Raw genomic sequence first — 19,473 nt, 5'->3', positions numbered from 1 at the left:
ATGAGGCAGAGCTGGTAAACAGGGTAGGAAGATGTCAAGGGTTTAAGTCTTTCAAAGTCAAACAACGACCTACAATGATGACCCTGTGAAATTCTCCTATGTACATAGATTAAGAAAACATAATCTACACCCTTACTGCTACTGAAATATGGAAGTATATAAGTCAAATTGGATGAGAGTGCTTGTAATATAATATAATTTGCTATAGCAGACCTCTGTATGCTGGACGATTTGAGGACAGAGGAGTTGCATTCTTAAATGAAACATGTATTGTAAGCCAAATGACAATTCTTTTAAAAAACCTTTTAGTTCTTGTTTTTATTATCTTTCAGTATTTGTGCTTGGCAGATGTTTGATTCATGGAAGTATATGGATGTGTATGTGCAGGGACTTCAAGCGTGATGATATATCGGATCCCGTCAACATGAAAACCACTTCAAAGACTTTAGAGAATCATTTCAAAGTGATAGGTTGAATCTGTAGGTTTTTGCTTCTGCTATTCGGTCTTCTGTCAGCTCTGTCTCATTGTATACAAATTGTAAAGAGCTGACGAGCCATGCTAACATCTCTGTAGTGATGTCGGATGAAAATCCGTTTTGCAGGGATTTGGCCATAAACCCAAGTATTGATGTAACAGCTCATCTTGTTGGCAAAGGGATATTTCAATCCTGAGCAAAGAGGTGAATTGTCCAGCCAACATCTCCATCCCTGAAACCACACTGCTTGCATCGCAAGGAAAAACAAACATTGCGTCAATAAGATGGATCACAGGCAAAACAAATAGGCTTTTATTGTGAAAATCCATTCTCCTCAGTCAAACATGTGCTGTGGCTTATACATCATACGTGAGTAAACATTAACCTTGTGTGCACTCATGACTGTAAACCTCGTGTATAATTATCAGTTATCTTCATTACAGTGACCTAGTACCCAGACATGATGGCAATAAATAAATATCCTCTCTTCTTCTCTTTTGTTTCATTTGAATGTGCACGTGTGCATGTGAACACACAAACACACTCACACACACACATACACACACACCTCAAACATTACATTCTAGTCATTCATAAGTTAATTCATGTTGAAGAAGTACTCAAACTAACTAGGTTAGAATATTAAGCCCTTAAAACTTGACAGTTCAAAAAGAGCTGGGAACAGATTACATCTGACTTAACTCAGAGTCACAACCATCTCACATATCAAATGAAAACAATTGTTATTTTTAGAAGGTTTTAAAAAAATGACTCTTTGTGAGAAATAACTTTAGGACAGAAATCTTCCGACAGTGTGATTTCACTCGGCAACTTCGACGTAATTGGCCGGGTAGAAGCCCTCCTTCCCCCCGCTCAGCACCCCTCGACACCAGCCCTGGTCATCCTCCTCTTCAACCTTAAGAAACACTTCACCTGAGGGTAGAGCAAATAAAAACGTCCGTTGGTTGAAATGCATCGTCGTGATTCTGTGATGGTCTCACTCAACTCTCTTTGGATTTCAGAACTTTAACATTCACACATGAAAGTATTAAATGTACTCAAAATATCTCAATAAATGCAACACAATAGTAGTTGTTTTTGTCTCTGCCAAATGCTAATTATATTACAGCCACAACACTTGCTGTAGATCTGTGCCATCTGTATGATTAAGATAGTATTTATGTGCTATAAAACATCTATTTACTCATAAAACATCCTCCTGAAAGTTGGTTTCAGCCTTTAAAGCTCCCATCACACTTCACATCATTTCCCAATAACAGATACATCTTTATGTAACATCAGTATTCTTTATATATCCTTGCTGAATGTAGCTTTAACATGAAAAGGACTGTAGAACACAATGTATTTAGGTGTTGTGTATATAACACTTTGCATCACCTGCTTTAAAGGACAGCTCATCGCCCTCCTCTCCCACATAGTCGTACACAGCTCGCACCTTCACACCCCCGATCATCACACTAACAGCAGAAGACACAGACACTTAATTGGTGAAAAAATTGACAAGAAGTCATCCGTGGGATTTTTAAAATATTTAGAATTTACTATAGTTATATAGTTACTATAGCCTTTAGGTGAAAAATACTACTTACGGTTGGCCCTCTTTTCTTTTCTGGTCTCTTTTCTTTCTGTTAAGCTTTTTCACTGGTGGGACCCACTCCTGACAAAGATAAAAGTTTGGGTTTTAAATAAGACACTTTGGTTATGTAAAACATATACAGATCTTCACACAAATCAAGTTAAATGTTATTTTAGGTCTGAGAGATTTATAAATACTATCATGCCTTTGTGAAAATTCACATTCATATGCAAAATGTTACTGTTACAAAATGTTATAATGGGTTACATGTCAATTGGCTGACGCTTTTGTCCAAAGCGACTTAAAATTATTACACTCAACATTTTTTATGAGGGGCCATTTAGGGGTTCAGTATCTTGCCAAGGACACTTCGGCATGCAGATGGGGAAGAGTGGGATTTAAACCGGCAACCTTCTTGTTGCAGAACCACCACTGTACCACCTAGGCCACACCGCCCACCAGTTCATGTGTTCATGTGTAAGAGCAGGTTTTTCTTTAACTGAGGTGAGAATTAGAAAAACACTGAAATGTTTCTGATTTAATTTGATATCGTCACCTTCCGTTACTGGTGTTTATCTGCTTCAGGAAGTCTTATGTACATATAACTCTATATATTTTTTTTTAATTGTGTATTTCTGCACGTGTACATAGTTTCTCCTCTGGTGTGCAGTGTAACTTTGTACCACACCTCAATCTTCGGCCAGTCGGTGGGCATGCCGGGGCCTCGGTTGTTCCTCCACCATTTGAGATCATCCTGGTCATCGATGGACATCAGCGTTTGATGGAGCTCACTGTACACTGCCTTCACACTGACACAGGTACACGGAGGTGGATGTTTATCACAACACAATAAGCACTTGAATGTATAAACCCATCCATCCGACAGTTCTACAAGCACCCATGCCTCTGATTGGACGCCTGCTCACCTCTCATTGTTGGTGACGTCCAGGTGCCTGTGGATGGAGAGGAAAGCCTGCTTCAGAAATTCGATCCTCTTCTTCTCCTCCTCCTGCGACTGTTCAAAAATGGCCTCCATCTCCTCCATGTAGCGAGGCGTGTAGGACGTCACGTCTTCCAGCATTTTCTCGTAACACTCTTTATTCTGCGGGCAGGTCAGAGGAACAGTATTGTGATGAGAGGTTGCCATACTGCCTCCCTCAGGAACAACATCCCCTGTGTTTCTTATATGGAGGGGGATCTAGAAAGTATAAATCATTGGGTGCGCTTCCCTGTTCCCATGCTGGGCTCCATAAACACTGAGCAGAGTAACAATAACACATCTCCATACAAGGAAAATGCCTGGAACAGATATCTAAGGCTGGGGCTTGTGTTTGGAGTTGCTAGTTCCTGAACTGAATAAATATGGCAACATGCAGCGGGGGCCAGCGAATCTTTCTTGGAAGGCAACATGTTGATCTCCCGGTGAATCCGGACGTGTGATTTAAATGGAAATGTGCTGTGAATGAATTTTTTATTGAACATGCATGGCTCACTTGGAGTGAGACGGCGAAGTGCGTGAACATCTCTCCTCACCTGCTCCTTCTCCTCTCTGGCCTTTTCTCTGGCCTCTGTAATCTTCTGCTTTTTCTCCGCACTCATCTCGGTGTTTTCATTTGCTTGTTTTTCTTTGTCCACCGCTGCTTGCTCCCTCTGACACGACTTATGGTATGCGACTCGGACCTTCTCCAGCTGTGGAATAAACATGCACATATAGATATTTACATGAGCCAGGGCTCTGACATTATGGGAAATGTGCCGAATTGTTGTAATTGTTGTGGAAAGTGGAAAAATTGATAGCGCTCTCGTCTGTATATATGCAACATCTGGCAATTAGCTAGTAAAGCTCACTAATTACCATTTATATATTAATATATATAACGTCTGTTATCTTAATATTCAGTGTCTGCACAGAAACAGTCCATTGCATCACTCCATGTTATACTGCAACATCTCATCTATGCACAAATTTGATTTATTTTAATCTTTTTTCCAAAATTCCAAGTAAAAGTAAAGTTAGCTTCTTTTGATGATTTTTTATGTAAGTTCAAGTTCATGTTCATGTACTTTAAATATATAAAAACACAAGTATAATTTCGAGAATTTACATTATGGGTAAATTGATTTCTTGCTGAAAGTTACCAGAGAAGATTATTACCACTCATGTTTATATGGTAAAAATGTAGCTAGCAGGTGGTCGGATCAATTTATGTTGGATTTATTTTATCTTGCATATGTAATAAAATCATTACTTTGTATGAAATTAATTAATTACAAAGTAATCCATTACTATGAAAAAGCTGAAATATCTTATTTCGCTAATGAAGACCATTAGCTATAACTATAATAATTGCTACTTATGAAAACCATTACTAGCATGCATGCACACACACACACAAAGACACACACACACACACACACACACGCACACACACACACACACGATTTGTATTTGGACCTTTATGAGCTTTTTGGACCACGGCTTTTGGGCTCGAGAAAAGCTGGTCTTGTTGTTGTAGCTCTCCCTGAACCCACAAAAGAGTTTTTTGGGAAAGATCTCCTTCTGCCAGGTCTTCACTCGCTTCCCCTCCTCAGCGGTGAGTGACTGGGAGATGGAGGAGTGGAGGGTGGAAAGGCGCTCGGTGGAGGTGAAGAAGCACTGCCACGCCCTCATGAGGGAGCCATAAAGTGGCCCTGGGGAGGTGAAAAAAGAGACAGACGGAGAAATGAAATAATACCGGTGAGTCATGGAAACAATAGAGAAATAATGGCCTCCATTTGTCCACTGGAGCTTTTCAAACAAGCAACACATGCACTCATTTAATGCGACCAAAGAGGCAATTTGAACTTGATGAGAGCAAGCTGAGCTGATCAAAAGGGCCCGGGAGTAGCTGTGCTCTGATGTTGGGCCACCGGGGCTGTGCAGCAATCTCGCGGTTTCTCATACTTACGTGAATCGACTATGGGCTTCCACTTGCTGCTCCATTGGCTGAGCTGCTGGGCGTACTGTTTCTCTACCTTCGCTCTCTCCGTGAAGCAGGCCACGATGTCGTTGCAGGCCTGGAAGGACTGTTCTGTTCTGTGCACTGTGCGCACATAATTCCCGGTCTGCAAGGAGAGAGGCGGAGATCATGTGTAACGAGCCAGCCACAAGCACTCGGGTACTGTTTTGGATTAACAAGCGGCTCCTAGGGCGGCAGTTTTCTTAGATTTGATGATAAATATAATCCTCACCATCCAGAAGCTCTGCTTCTTGGCATCTTCGGCGGGCTCTTTGGGGAGGCTCGCCATTTTTGGAGGACGTGTCTGTCTCGGAAAGCAAACGATGGCTGCTTGTGTGATACAAGAGAGTTGCCAGACAGGTTAAGATGCATAACGAGCATGGAAGGAGAGGGTTTTTATTGGCAGGCAAGTGACACTGATTATCATGGAACAGGTTGGACGTCTACGCGGTGTAATGTGCAGATACGGCAGGCCTCCTCATAAACAGAGCTGTTCTCCATGTAGGGCAGGCGTCTCTGATAGGAAATGATTGGCAGCTAATGGCTTGTGTTGTGTGTGTGTGTGTGTGTGTGTGTGTGTGTGTGTGTGTGTGTGTGTGTGTGTGTGTGTGTGTGTGTGTGGACGTTGCTGAGCTTATTGCCATAACAACTTAGAAGATTCCGACGAGGTGTTATTTACACTGTACAGTACTCGGGAACATCCGAACCCGCTGCGTGAGTAAGGGGAGTGTCGCTGCAGTGGCAGACTGGAATTCACAGGGGTGGGATCTGCCAGCAGGAATAGAACAGCTGCTCTGGCATTCTTCCTGTTGCCTTCCCAAAATAAACAGCACAGAAAGGTCATCTTTCCCTTTGCTCTGGCTAATAAAGGCCTATTAGAACCAACTGTCTCCGGCTCTGACTCGATTCGATACAGAGATCCGGAGCGCATCAGGGGTAGATTTACCGATCTGGCAAACCAAACGGAATGTAGGATTTAGAAGGAATAACTTGTCCGGAGAGCACACATTTCTGTTTTTGCGCAGCATGCAAATTGAAGCACATGTGGCAGATATGTTGGCGGGTGAGAGGCATCTCGAATAAAAGCAGGGAAATGCATGAACAGACACGCAATCACATTGGGGCCTATTTCTGTCCAGGCACACACACACACATTGCTGGCTGAGTAATATGAAAGTGACTAACCACACCTCATCACAAGACTGAGCATGACAGAGAGTCAGGCTCATGTAGGACCGTCTTTCCCTGAGCTAACTGTTCTTCATATTGACTTTTCACGATTCCTTTCTAATCTTAAACTTTATCCCGTTCCGGTAGTTGTCCATGCAAAGGGGAAAGAAGAGGTTTGAGATAGAACTCAACAGCTCAGCCTGCATCACCACAGCAAAGTATTTCAACGCCAAATAATCTTCCATCCTCAAGCCAAGAAGAAGCAAAAGGCAGCAGAGCAGTCAAGCCTGTGAGCAACCGGCACTTACATGTCTCTCTGAATCACCAGTGATTACTCAAGTGACCACTTGTTACTGTAGTTCAAGGGCTACAGAGGATTTCCCTTCATTTCTCTGTCCGTCTCCCCCTCTCCAAGTGCGTCTCTCCTCCTCCAACGCAGGCTTCTCTCCCCCTCTCCCCTCTCACTGACCCAATTTTCCCCTGGCACTTAAAGTTACACACACACACACGTTGTTGATCTGAAAGTGGGCGTGAGACGCAATGACAATTCAAACACACGCCGGAGAGAAAAAAACATTAAACATGCATTTTCATGGCAATCGCTCTCCTGCTTATTGGCTTTGGGCGGAGGAAACTTACCTTTCTATCTCCCACGTCAGCTGTGATACTCTAGCTCTCAATCATTCCAGGATGGACCTTTCTTCCTCTTTCCCCTCTCTGCCCTCACTTCAATCTCATGCTTTGCCTCTTTAACTCATTGGCGTCCTCCTGTCGGGCTGCTCAGGTCTCCCTCCTATCTTTGACAATCACCCCTCTCACTTTCTCCACTGTGCTATTAGAAAAAAGAAACAGCTGGAAGAATCCCCCCTCCTTCTCTCCTCCCTGCCCAACCCTCCTTCTGTCTCTCTAAATATGGTGCTAATGAGATGCTGGACCTTCATTTTGACCGTCCGCCGGTCACAGTATCATGTCACTGTGGCACACAGTCATGTGAGCTTATTAGTGAGTGTGTGTGACAGGCGAGGCGAGGGTGGGCACAGGGGGTTACCCGTGAACTGCCAGATTAGCCCTGTGCTCCTCTGTGACCTGCCGTTCTCTCTCTGGTCAGGCCTAGAAAGAGAGGCCGTCAAAGAGGGTGGAATATGCGGCATGTTCTCTGTTTACTCATTCTGCATCTGCACTCTCCTGGATATTTGCCAGTGTCATCCAGAGTTACACTTTGTTTACTGCTGACGGCATCTGGTCTCGCTTTCCTCACTGCAATAAATACTGTTTAAAATTAGACTTTTCAAAAATCCACTAATCTCAACAGCTTCTTCCAAAAGTATCTTGGGGACCACTGTTCCACAACTGACAATTTTTTTTTTCTTTTGTACTTGTGTTGGTTGAGTTTTTTTTATCAACTTCGGAGCATCATCTACGTATATAGCTCTTTTTTTCATCCTGAGATATTTGTATATTTCTGTTTGTCATGTGTTTAGCAATATCAACATTCCTGTTGTATTCTCACATGGGCCCCTTCAGGACATTTTACTGTGCAACTAACTCGGACATATGTGCTCGCAAACAACAGCCCCTCTGGGAATTTCCAGGAAGATGAAAACTGGAATTCAGTGTATGTGTGAGAGCAGCGTGAGACACCTGATGGATTCTATTTTAACTTGCTAGGGTCGTCTGTAGCTTTTAGCAAATAAACTGTCTCAATGAAAACAGTATGGAGTGACCTGGTAGCTGAACAGAAATGAGTCAGATCACAAAAAAAAGTAACATATAAAAACCCTAATCAAACCCACATGAGTAGTAGAAGTTGTTATCTTCCTGTCATACTGCGAGAAGAGCAAACCCAGATATCTGAACTTTTACCACCTATGAGCAAACCCGATCTACAGAAACACAAGGACGCAGTTAATAGTATTTACAGTTTTCAACAGTGAACTGGCCACAGCTCTCGAAAACAATATCCCAGTCTTCCCAGTTGTTTATCATCCTTCTCCATGCCTTACAGGCGTCTCTTGGTGTGCTGCATGAACACAGCCACTGCTTGCTTTGAATAAAGCCATCTCATCTTCTCCCTCCCCACGAGCTCCCCTCTCTTGTGCCTTTTACCTCACTGAGCACCATGGGAAAATAATCTAGGAACCTGAAAACAATGTTGAGCCGAACAACCGTGGGGCTAAAATGAGCCGCTGCCAATTGACTCAGTTCAAACACAGCACTTTGAATTGGATCATTATGTGAAACTGTCAGACGAGGGAATCCAAGGAGAAATGAGAATCATGGCAGCGTCACAGTTTATCTTAGCATTTATTTCAACACCTTAGTTGTATCTCTATCAACTTTTATACTGTTTTAGTTAAAACAAAACTTTATATATATATATAATTTATATATATACCTTTTTATCTCTGCATACTTACACTCATACTGCATGAAGTCATATTCATAATGCATTTTGCTAGACCTAAAATACTCTTTAATTCATAGCATGTTATGCTTTCTACACTACTGCTCAGTCCTTCCACTTCTCTGGAATAGCATCCATCGGGTAACAGAGTCGTTATTTGTATACTCACATAGAGAGAATATACATTAAATAACGTGTCAGCTTCACCGGAGAGCAGTAGAGAAAGCATTGACTGAAAACCCCAAATTAAAACATAAACCAAACAAAGCTTCAAAGAATTTGTCCACACTATCTGGAGGACAGGGATTCTTAAAAATGATTAAATACTTAATAATATTATCTTTATTATACTATATTTTTTATCATTGTCATCATCATCATTACATATAGATCTATAAATGATGTGTTGAATTCTCTGCAAGGAACGGCTAAACTGGCATGTTAAAAAAAGAAATGCAGGGTATTCATGTTCACCTCTATGAAACATATACAGTTTTGACTTTGGAAAAAATAACATGTTTTTTTTAAAGTGGGTCAGAGTGTTTTCTTTTGAAGGGTTATGTGTGAAACAGGGAAACATGGGATTGTCAACTGGTGAGAAAAGACTTGTTCGCTGACTGTTATAAATATGTTTTGGAAAAGGCCTTAGAAATCGAAAAAGGTGAAGGTCAGGGGAAGCATTTAGCCACCGACGCAGGCCAACGAACACGCACGCACAAAATCAGACACACACAGACTCACAGGGGCTGAAGGTTGAGGAAGTCAGGCAGACAGAGTAGCCGTAAAAAGCCCTTTTTGATCACCTGCTGTGTGAGAGAGAGAGCGCTCAACATTATGGCATCAGAGAGGATGGATCCATCCCTTGACCTGTGCTATGGCCGTGAACGCCCATTAAGTCAAAAGAGCGATTTGCAGCTTGAAGTCACATGCAGACCTGTTTCAGATGCTCTCAAATACTGTCTCTCCTTTCTAGAGAATGATTAGGAAAATAAAAGCAGCACATTTCCTACCAACAGTGTATCAACATCTGTATGCCCTCATTATTCATACCTTCACTTCAACAGTTTAAAATACCCTGACCTGTTTGAAATGAATGATTGCGATCAGCACTTAGTACAAAACAAATGGTTCTACTAATAGTGAATCCAGTTTAACATGTAAGATATATTTAGTGCTCGCAAAGTACGTACATACAAAGCCTACTGGGGGAATCCTTTGGGGGTATATGGCAAATATATATATATAAAAAGAATACTATTGTTGTCTATCATTTTCCTCTAGCATCATTTACAAACAAAACCCCTTTATCTCATATTCTGACTTTGGCTGCAGTACTCACACCCATATGCTTAAAGCTACAAAACTGATGTCACGATGTGGCTCTAATGTTTCTCTTTTCACCAGAAAACAACACTTTATAGGGGTTCACCCTTTAAGATGCACCTTTTCAACTTTTCTTCGAACACAGACATAAGTTTTGTCAGTGCTGCTGAGCCGCAGACGGTGCGAAAGTCCATCGGTGCACTCGATGTGAGCGTACTTGTCTTTTACAGCACAAAACGGTGTGTTAATTAAATGCCTGTCCATCAAAAGTTTTACAGAATCCTTCAGTTGGAGAGCGTTGTTTTCGTGTACTCTTCATTTCTTCGTACCCTTCCTTGACCAGAAATCCACAAGTTTCACAACAATAGTCTTTACATGTGAAGCAAATTCTAAACAGCCTCCCCCCCCACACACACATGTCCAGAACTGTCTTAATTCAGCCTGTTGATGTCCACTGTTCAGTCTCTCCCCTTCGCTCTCTCAGTCTGTGTCTCGGGGAGAAGTAGTGAGATGAAAAGGAGAAGAGAGCCGCCTGGGAAGAGAGGGAGGGCAAATCAAAGAATAAGAATGGGCGGAAATGAAATAAAGATGAAGCAGACTAAATAAGGTTGATAAAACAGATTAATAAAGAGAGAGAAAGGGATGGAGGGAAGATGGAATAACTTATCAAATTATATGCATCGAATGAACAAAGAGGGAAGGTCCAGCTATGGAAGGAATGAGACACTTTGACTTTCCTTCACCTTCCTTTTTGACATTGTGATCCCGTTGCCTCTATGTGTTCCAGAGTCTAGTGGTCCTCCCTCACCTGTCAGTGAGTTTCTTCAGTGCCCTCTCGATGTTCATTCGGTGTCCCACTCGTGTCACTCCCAGGTCCAAGAAGTCGTCCTTGGTGAGCGAAGGCAGATGCGATCCATCAATCTCATTGTCTATAAAACGCTCCCTGTGTTCACTCAGGTTTAGATAAGCCAGCCAGTCTGCAACGTCATACTTGGTCCAGAAGGGCAGGGGTTTGACGGCAAAGGGTTTGGCTGGTGGAGGAGGGGTGAGATGGGGATAGTTGAGACAAGACGGGCTGAGGGGCAAATGCATTGGGGAGGAGGCTCCAGAGAGAAAGTGGGTGGGGGAGAGAGAGCGGGAGACAAGTAGGGGATTTTGGCTTGGAACGCCGGCTGGGGAGTACAATGGAGATGTTGAGGCCTGGTAGGTGTCTCCTAGAGGGAGGCCAGGTGAAGGAGGAGTGAGGGGCCCGGGAAAGTCAAACGGGTTGTTGTAGACAGGTGTAGTGGGAAGTATGGGGAGCGAGGTGGGCCTAGGCGGGGTGGGGTTTGGTTGTTCGGTGTTATAGATGAGAGGGCTTGGAGCACGGCGCCGAGAGACGGAGGACCGCATCTCCTTAGTGGGACTGCACTGGAAATCAAAAGTCTGTCTACGGAACTTGGAGCGATGCTTCGGCGATGTTGGGTATGGGCAGTAGGTCGGGGAATGGGGAGGGTGGGAAAGAACCGGAGATGTAGGCATTTGTGGGGAAGGGGATCGGGTCCAACTCCGCTGAACTGGTACTTGATGAGTAGGGGACATAGTAGGGGTGGCCGAAAGGTTGGGTGTCAGAATCTGACGGTGCTGTGGGGAGTAGGTGGGTAATGGCGAGGTGGAGCGGCCGGTGGGGGGGCTGTTATACGCATCAGTAAAATCTGCTGAATACCTGAAAGACACAAAAATGCACCTGTGAATATAAAATTCTTACAACAGATAAAAACAGATATAAAAACTGTCAAATTGTGTACAACAAACACACCTATGCATGGTGGGTGATTTTGGAGTGTGGCTCCAGTCATCCATGCTCTTCATGGTACTCATCTGTTGCAGCTTGGAGCTTAGTTCAGTGATGATGCTGGCCTTCACACCAGAAAGAGGTGAGTGCAGCCTGCGGCCCTCCAAGACCATTCCACCTCTTTGGACTCCTCCACCTTGCTCATGCTCCTCGACCTCACCCCAGGCAACCGACCGGGTGTCAATAGGTCTTTCTAAGCAGGCGGCCAGAGCTGTGCTAAAGCCATCTTCCATTTTGGATCGACTCTGCTTAAGCTTCCTCTCATCTATGAGAGCTTCATCTAACCTGGCGTCCTCTAGGTTGCTTTGTCTGTGCAACTGCAGTGGAGCAGGGTTGGTGCTGTTCTGCCTGCGTAGTGCTACAGACTGGCCCCTCCCTCCTCCGTCCTTGTAATGAGTCATCTTTGGAAACACAGGGTTTGCCAGTTTGGCACTGTGCACCTCAAATGTTTGCCCACCTGAGTAGGTTGTACAGGGATCCTGATGTTCGCTACTTTTCTCCATCTCTCCTCCTCGCCCGTCTCCTCCAACCCCTCCCCTCTCTCCTCTCAAACCAATTAGTCCCAGCATTTCTAAATGGTGGTCGCTGCTGCTGTGACTGTCCAGCTCCTCAATCCCCGAATCCACCACACCATCTTGCCAGTCTCCGCTCCTGGATATAATATTGGTGTGGTGAGTGTGGTCTGCAGCTTTTCCCCCGGCGGTGAGGCCAGCCTTGGGCCCAGCCAGGCCGATGCTGTAGTCAGAGGATGCATGTGAGGTTGTAGTGGTGGCGGCAACAGTGGCTGTCATGGTTGTGGTAGCATATGTCATGGTGGGGGTTAGGGCAGCCGTACCTCTGTCCTGGGAAATAGTGTGGCCACCAACTGAGGGGTCGTTAACGCCACTGTAATAGGCATGAGAATGGGACATAGGCTGAGGTCTGTGTAGTGAAGGAGGCAGAGCAGCATTAGAGGTGGTGGTAGTATTGGACGAAGGGGGGAATATCTGAGGGGATGGATAAGCTGGAGAGAGAGCTGACTGTGTGAGGTTGGCTACCTCGCTGTCATAGGAGGTAAGGCTGGAGGTAGCAGAGTCACCACCCTGTGAAGAGGACTGGGGAACATTTGAGGGCTTGGGAGATGGAAGAGGTGGTGGGGCAGGTGGAGCAACAGCAGCAGAGTGTTGACTTGGGTGTTGACTTGGGTGTTGATGGCGCTGAGTAAACTCCTGGCTTCTCTCTCTTTTACCATTAGCAAATTGTATAGGAGGGGGCAAGGGATCAGCAAAAACAAACTCATCATCTGCGTCTATTGACGGAGCTGGTGGGGGGAGAACCATCAGTCCTAGACCTCCACCCGACCCTGCTCTTACATCTCCCATAGCTTGATCTGTCTGTGCTTGGGCTGTGGGGACAGTGTACTGAGGGATGTAGCTGGTGTTTGAAGTGCTGTCCATCTGCAGAAAGGAAGGTCTGCGGGGGGCAGGTTGAGCCGGAGGTGGAGGAGGCTGCATGGATGAAGCAGGTCTGCTGTCGTACAACTCCTTTTCTCTTTCTCTCTCCCTGGGACTCTGTGGGTAATACTGGGTTGAATATTGATTGGTTCTGTCCTCTGAAAAGCGAACTCGAAGACCCTCTCTGGGCCCTCCTTCCTTTTCTCTCTCAGTCCTATCCCCACTTCCTCCTCCCAAACGTAATATCCTTGGTGACTGTGGCCGGCTCAGAGATGCAGGCGAGGTGGTGGTGGAGCTTAGTTGGAGCGACACAGGTGAAGTGTAGGTTGATTGCGTGGGGGTTGCAAAAAGGGAAGAAGCTGGGGTCTGAGCAGGGGTTGGGAATGCTCCCACAGTGGACATCTGCCGACCAAAGTGTCTGTCCTCTCGGCGTGTCCGGCGGTCATCTTTTAAGGCTCTTTCTCTTGCAGCTAGGGCCAGGCCAAGCGGTGATGAAGGATCGAGAACTTTTCCTGTAAGCGGATGGATGAAAGTAGTAGTTGGCTGAGCGCCGTACACCGAGGGAGCAGACTTGGGCTGTCCATCCTGACCAAGCACAGGGGAGGAATACTCAGGCAGGCCAAAGGCTGGGGGCATGCTGCTGGAATAGTTGACGTAGTTGTCTCCAGAAAACATGCCCTCATCTATAGACTTCGAGGGCCGGAGTCGAGGCATGGGTACATCCACTTGTGAGCCCTGCAGAGGCTGAATTCTTACCCCTAGGGCTCCTCCTCCATCTCCTGCTCCTCCTCCTGCCTCTCCTTGAATATCCTCCTCAGATGATAGGAAGAAAGAAGCGCTCTTTCTTCTCATATCTCGAAAACGTTCTCTTTCCCTGCGTGCTCCTCCTCCTCCCCCAAAGGCTGTACCAAAAATTGAAGTGTAATCCAAGTTTTCCAGGTTTTGATGTGAGGAAACAGAGGGGGCGACAGTTGACGAAGGCAAGGGAGAGGATGTCGGGGGCTGAGGTGGTGAGGAGGTGAGAGGTGATGGTAGACTGGTGTTGGGGATGTCTGGGGTTGCATCAGCTGAGGTGTGGTCGACTACATCCTGGGAGGCGTCAGCTTCCATGCTGCTTCCCTGGCTGCTACGGCCACTGCTGCTTGTTGAGGGCGCTTTGACGATAATGGTAGGAATGGGGATCGAACTCTTCTCTTTTGCAGCAGCTCCTTTACCTCTTTGTTGTCGCAGCCCGTCTTCCACTTTTGACTGCTTCATCAAAGCCCCTCGACCACCCCTTCTGGCTCCGCCCCTGCCAACTCCTCCACCCTGCTCCCGGTTGGCGGTGTGCGCTTGATGTTGCGGTGCCTGTGGGGCCTTAGGTTTAGCGCTTGTTGGTGGCGTAGCGCTGCTATAGCCTCTCCGTAACCCTCCCATCTTGCCACCACCTCTCTTGGATGCCTCCGGTCCCTCCGATTGTCTCCTGAGAGTAGGGACCTGCTGATTCATCCCACCAGTGCCTCCCCTCTCCCAGCCAGCTTGAGTAGAGTGCCCTGGCTGGGAGTGGGCCTGGTAGTGGGCTTGAGATACAGGGGGTATGGGCATAGCAGGCCCTCTCCCAGGATGAGGGCCTGCAGATAAAGGTGGTTCTGGAGCAGATGTGTTTGGGGGTGGGGGGATTTCCTCCGGTCCCGGCACTGACAGGCTGCGAGCCAGCTTCATAGCAGGGGGGTGTAAGTACTGCCTCTCCTCCTCGGTTATACCTGAGGACACAGAAACAGGCAGTTACAAACAGACACGTATACACTGAGCAGGCAGAAATCTTTTCAGAATAATTGCCGTTACCAATAGATTTTTGACGCATCATGACTGCATGCTGAGGACCGTGGCCTGGTTGAAAATGAGCTTGGTTGTAGCCGAAACCTGGTCCTTGCTGCACCATGCTCATGGCTGACTGCTGCTCATACGGTTGCTTCAGGCGTCGAAACAAGGCAGCAAAAGAGAATTGCAAAGGAAGGAGGGAGTAAAGGAACAAAAGGAAACATTAACTCAAATATAATCATATAAAAATAATGCTGGCTGTTGAGCTGATATTGATTTCAATACAGTAAAATGCAATGCAGCAAAACCAGTATTAGTGTATCAAGCAACAGAGCAGAGATGAATGGACACAGGCTGACTCACAGTTAAAAAAACGTTTTGATGTGGGTGGTCCATTGTCAATCATTGTCTCTAGGGCAGGACAACACACAGGGCTAAAAACAAGCTAAAGACCAAGCTGATTTATACATAGGAATCATTAGTCACTTCCATGACTCAACATGTGCTGCATCCTGAGCAGTGTTGTTTATCTGAATCTGATACTGCTGGACTAGGAGAGAGTTGTTCAGTATTTGATAATATCTTGTACGTTACAGTGAAAGAGTGTCTAAGATGGGAGCAAGATGTTTTGGTATAATCATCCTTAATAGGACAATTTCCTTCCAATTCCCAACAATACCTCATTGGAGACATTGGGAACAATGCTCTTGCTCCGGTCCCTCTTGCCTCCATGACCCCTCTGGCCCTGGTTGTCTGGTGTAATAGTGTGTTGGGCAGCAGCCAAGATTTCATCCAGTTTATCTAAAACAAAGACGGAACAGGGCCAGGCCAGAGGAGAAAGGTAAAGAGTTAGTAAGAAGGAACGTAAAGGGAGAAAATATGAATAGGAGGATTTCAGTGAGCCCCCTCCCGTCCCCTCAAGGTGTAAATCACTGTGCTACAGTAGGACAAGAGCAGGGAGAGTGATTCCTTACTTAGTGCCATCTGATAGACTGTCCTTTTCTTATCAGGAACCTGAGAGGACTCGTAATCTGAAAAAAAGAGGAGGAGAAGGGAGCATCAAACAGGCTGACTTTTAATTAAAGCTCAGGGGCTGATTGGGGCAGTGATAAAGGCTGATGCTCACCTGCTTTCTTTTTCCATGGAGAGGCAGCTGTAGCATGCATAATTTGGGAAACAGAAAATTAGGTGTGACTAGAATTGCTCTGCATGTGTATAAAGGAGATAAAAGGATGAAGTACATACTCAGACACATGTGATGGTGTGAACGCTGATGTGATGAGAGGGAAGGTGATGGGGACAGACATGATAATAAGATTAGATAAATCTAGGATTCTCCCACCTTTCTCCACTGTATGCAGCACATGTGGTTCAGAGGGGGGGGGAAGCAAAGCAATTGGTGATTGATGGCATCAGGCAAGTGGCATTTAACAACGTGTAATTGCTTTTATATCACGTAACTTTATGGTTTAATTATCACCAGGTATATTATTAAAAGTGCCATTGAATCAAATGACTACTTCCACATCAAACTAGTGCTAATGAAAAAAATGAAAAACGCACCCACACATCATTCTCTTGGCTTTCTGCATCAACTCCGTAAATATTTAATGCTGTGTTTTCCTAATAGTGCCATAGTACTGTCATCCTGCAGAGGAGCAACTAACCCATCAAAAATAGGCTTTTTTTACTTTGCCCCCCCTCACCAATAAATATAAAAAGCATACAACAGTGGGGGGACATACATTTCATCTCTTTCGCATATGTTCTATCCTGTTTTATGCTCCTTTTTATATGTTTCTTTCTGTCTAAACTCTCCTAGGTCATCTTACCCATGTCTTCCAGCTCTGATGTCATTGACTTGGAGCGCAGGGCAATGGCAGGAGGAGTCAGTCTCTTCGTCTGCTGTGGGGCTGCCAAGGGAAGCCAGCCAAATGCAGACTTAATGTTTAGTATTCTTGTGTAAACATTAAGTCACCAAAGACAACCTCACTGCAAAAGGCTTTTAGGGTGAAGTAAACATGGTAACAGCTTTATCGTCACATCAGAAACACATGACAAAGTTTTAGGAAACTTTGACCCCCCCTACCCTTCTTCCGGGTGGTATCCTCCAGCTCAGGATTCCGAGCAACCATCACAACTTTCACCATGAGGCTGTTGCCCCCCTGGCGGATCATGTTGACCACCTGCCGGTGGCCAACCTTCACCACATTTTGGCCGTTGACCTGACAGACACAGAAACAAAGAACAACTGAAGGATTCAGAATGAGCTGTTGTGTTGCCTTCATTTCCATTTAAATGAAAAATCACAATAACAGAGACACCACATGCCATGTCATCGAGGGTTAACTTGTTTTCAGTGGTTGGTCTTAGGCATAAAATGATGAATTTTACGACTTAGCTTAGCTTTGGATAGGTGCACCAGCAATTCAGACAGCGACTAAAGTACAAAGGCTCGGGCAGCTACATAAGTGAGTCATATTAGGTTGAATACCAATTAGCTTTATGTGTCAGATTTAATAGAGGTTTGACGATTTCGATTTTTAGAACCGACATTTCAAGGCAACATCTGGGACTTTTAAAGGCAAAAAATGGTCGAGAGTTGCTGCGTCAACTGCTGTTGCTTTGACAGGGAGGAAGAGTAATAACAAATACAGTAGTTCCTCAACAACTCACATAAAAATTCACTACATAAGGTTATGTTTTTATATTTAAAAACATGATAAACACTACAGTCTGAAAAAATACCACTGAATAAACTATAACACATCCACCCAGAAGATTTTCATATTTAAAGATTTGCCTCTTTGGTTCAGTGCATCCATAAAGGGTGAGTGTAGTTAATGTGTTTTTTTCATGTGCCCACTTTTGAGCCTCTTAAAAGGAACATAGCTGCACATGTTACATTCAGAACACGTCAGTGGAGAAAGCACTGGTGATATGATTTTTTAATACGCGTGTGGAACATCTCACTCTAAATGTGGTCTGGTGCATAGTGTAGCTTGTTGCATAATCATCCATTTAAGCTCTGTGAGTTGGAAAAAATGTGTACGCCAGCTCTCGTTCCACCAAGGAACTCTTCCTTCTGGCGAGGCCGTGTTGTAATTAAAAAAGTTCTGTGTGTGTTTCAGTCCAAAATGTATCCTGTTCTTACCTCGATGAGGAAATCCCCCATCCTCAGGCCCGCCCTCCACGCCACACCCCCTTCATCGACTGACTCCAGGTACTGCAGCGCGGGAAACGCTGGCGTTGGAGTGAACTCCTCTATGGGAGTCTGAGCTGGGGAGGATAAGAAAAAAAGGATGAGAATGAGCGGACACAGAGGAGAGAAAAAGAGAGAGGGATAGAAAGATTACAGAGGGAGAAAACGAGCAAGTGAGAGGGACAAATCTATAAAGGCAGAGGAATGTGGTGAATGTTGAATAAGAAGCTCACCTTTGGCTCCCCTGAGCACAAAGCCAAAGCCCTCATTGTCTTTCTTCTGTAGGAGCACTGTCTTTTCCTTAATGATGTAGTCACTTAGAGGGAGGAAAGAGGGAGGAGAAGAGAGGGGGTAAAACATGTAGAGAGACAGGGAGAAAAGGAGAGAGAATTGGAGAGGAAGAGAGCTATATGACTTCTCTAGCTGAATCACAAAAGCGTATTGTCATGCAAATAAAGCATCTATTAAACAGCTATACCGCGTGACATTATGAAAAATCATACTGCAGCAAATACAGGTTGGCTTGAGAATGTCACAAAGAGCGCTGGTGCACAAAAATGGTCGATGGCAGGGACACAGTTATTGTCACAATGGGCGGAAGTGTACATGAGATGATGCTCCACACAATGGACTAATCCAGCTCCAGCTGACGAGCACTGGGCCAGGGCACATTAGAAAATTGTGCACATACACATCACTGATAATGGAAACTTCCAAATTCACCTAAATCGCTGTATTAGTTTCACTGCCTCTGGCAGCTTTTTGCGAGGATACCGCTTTACTGACTCCAGCACATCTATACCGGTCCTACATGACACGTCAATTTATGTACAAGAACAAGTTGGACAGGCCTCTCCTCTCCCGCCATAAACAGCTCCTCTCGCTCAGAGACTGTGAACGTGGAGAGCAGGCCAGAAACGGCGATCACAGACATTTCTCCATCTTGTTACGAGACAGTTGGAGTAGTGTATCGGCTGGCCCCGCACACTCCTTCATTATTCTAATATCAGGACTGCGATTTTTGGCCAAGCTGCTTTACAACCCTCCATCTAATACGGGACTGTTTGAATTGACTCCGAACACACGGCCACATCTCATGACTCATTTCTGGCCTCGACTTTCTAACAATGTCATTTCACCCTGGTTCTGTTGGAGAGCCCGGGGCTTTAGCGGAGCTGTGTGATTTAACAGGAATTTAGGATATTTCTTTTTCCTGGGCAGCTCATTTCTGTGTT

General features: G+C 45.1%; 2 protein-coding genes across 5 annotated transcripts in view; both read right to left on the bottom strand.

The window, feature by feature from the left end:
- Positions 1-770: 770 nt before the first annotated feature.
- On the bottom strand, positions 771-7,029 carry LOC133931936 (protein kinase C and casein kinase substrate in neurons protein 2-like). 4 transcript variants are annotated; one of them, XM_062378905.1, is made up of 10 exons: positions 6,882-7,029; positions 5,305-5,399; positions 5,022-5,178; positions 4,529-4,764; positions 3,607-3,762; positions 3,000-3,175; positions 2,762-2,882; positions 2,087-2,154; positions 1,875-1,954; positions 771-1,409 (listed from the first exon to the last, which is right to left on the bottom strand). In XM_062378905.1, the coding sequence occupies exons 2-10, from the start codon at positions 5,359-5,361 to the stop codon at positions 1,297-1,299; spliced, it is 1,164 nt and encodes a 387-aa protein (XP_062234889.1). In that variant the 5' UTR covers positions 5,362-5,399; positions 6,882-7,029; the 3' UTR covers positions 771-1,296. The 4 variants fall into 4 exon arrangements, with proteins under 4 accessions (XP_062234889.1, XP_062234887.1, XP_062234888.1 ...); XM_062378903.1 differs by lacking the exon at positions 6,882-7,029 and adding an exon at positions 6,551-6,712; XM_062378904.1 differs by lacking the exon at positions 6,882-7,029 and adding an exon at positions 6,551-6,709 and having other exon boundaries at positions 5,305-5,402.
- A 1,522-nt stretch (positions 7,030-8,551) lies between these two features.
- Positions 8,552-19,473, bottom strand: part of LOC133931762 (SH3 and multiple ankyrin repeat domains protein 1-like) — a 28,663-nt gene continuing 17,741 nt past the window's right edge. Inside the window, 12 exon segments of the mRNA XM_062378712.1 lie at positions 8,552-10,501; positions 10,778-11,674; positions 11,768-14,978; positions 15,061-15,187; positions 15,716-15,837; positions 16,011-16,067; positions 16,163-16,189; positions 16,379-16,387; positions 16,869-16,949; positions 17,126-17,261; positions 18,191-18,315; positions 18,472-18,554. Coding sequence (XP_062234696.1) covers positions 10,450-10,501; positions 10,778-11,674; positions 11,768-14,978; positions 15,061-15,187; positions 15,716-15,837; positions 16,011-16,067; positions 16,163-16,189; positions 16,379-16,387; positions 16,869-16,949; positions 17,126-17,261; positions 18,191-18,315; positions 18,472-18,554 — 4,927 coding nt within the window. The 3' untranslated portion in view covers positions 8,552-10,449.

Source organism: Platichthys flesus, chromosome 20 (genome assembly GCF_949316205.1).
Source record: "Platichthys flesus chromosome 20, fPlaFle2.1, whole genome shotgun sequence".
Lineage (NCBI taxonomy): Eukaryota > Metazoa > Chordata > Actinopteri > Pleuronectiformes > Pleuronectidae > Platichthys > Platichthys flesus.
The sequence above is the reverse complement of the archived record's forward strand: the minus strand, read 5'-3'. Positions and strand labels throughout refer to the sequence as shown.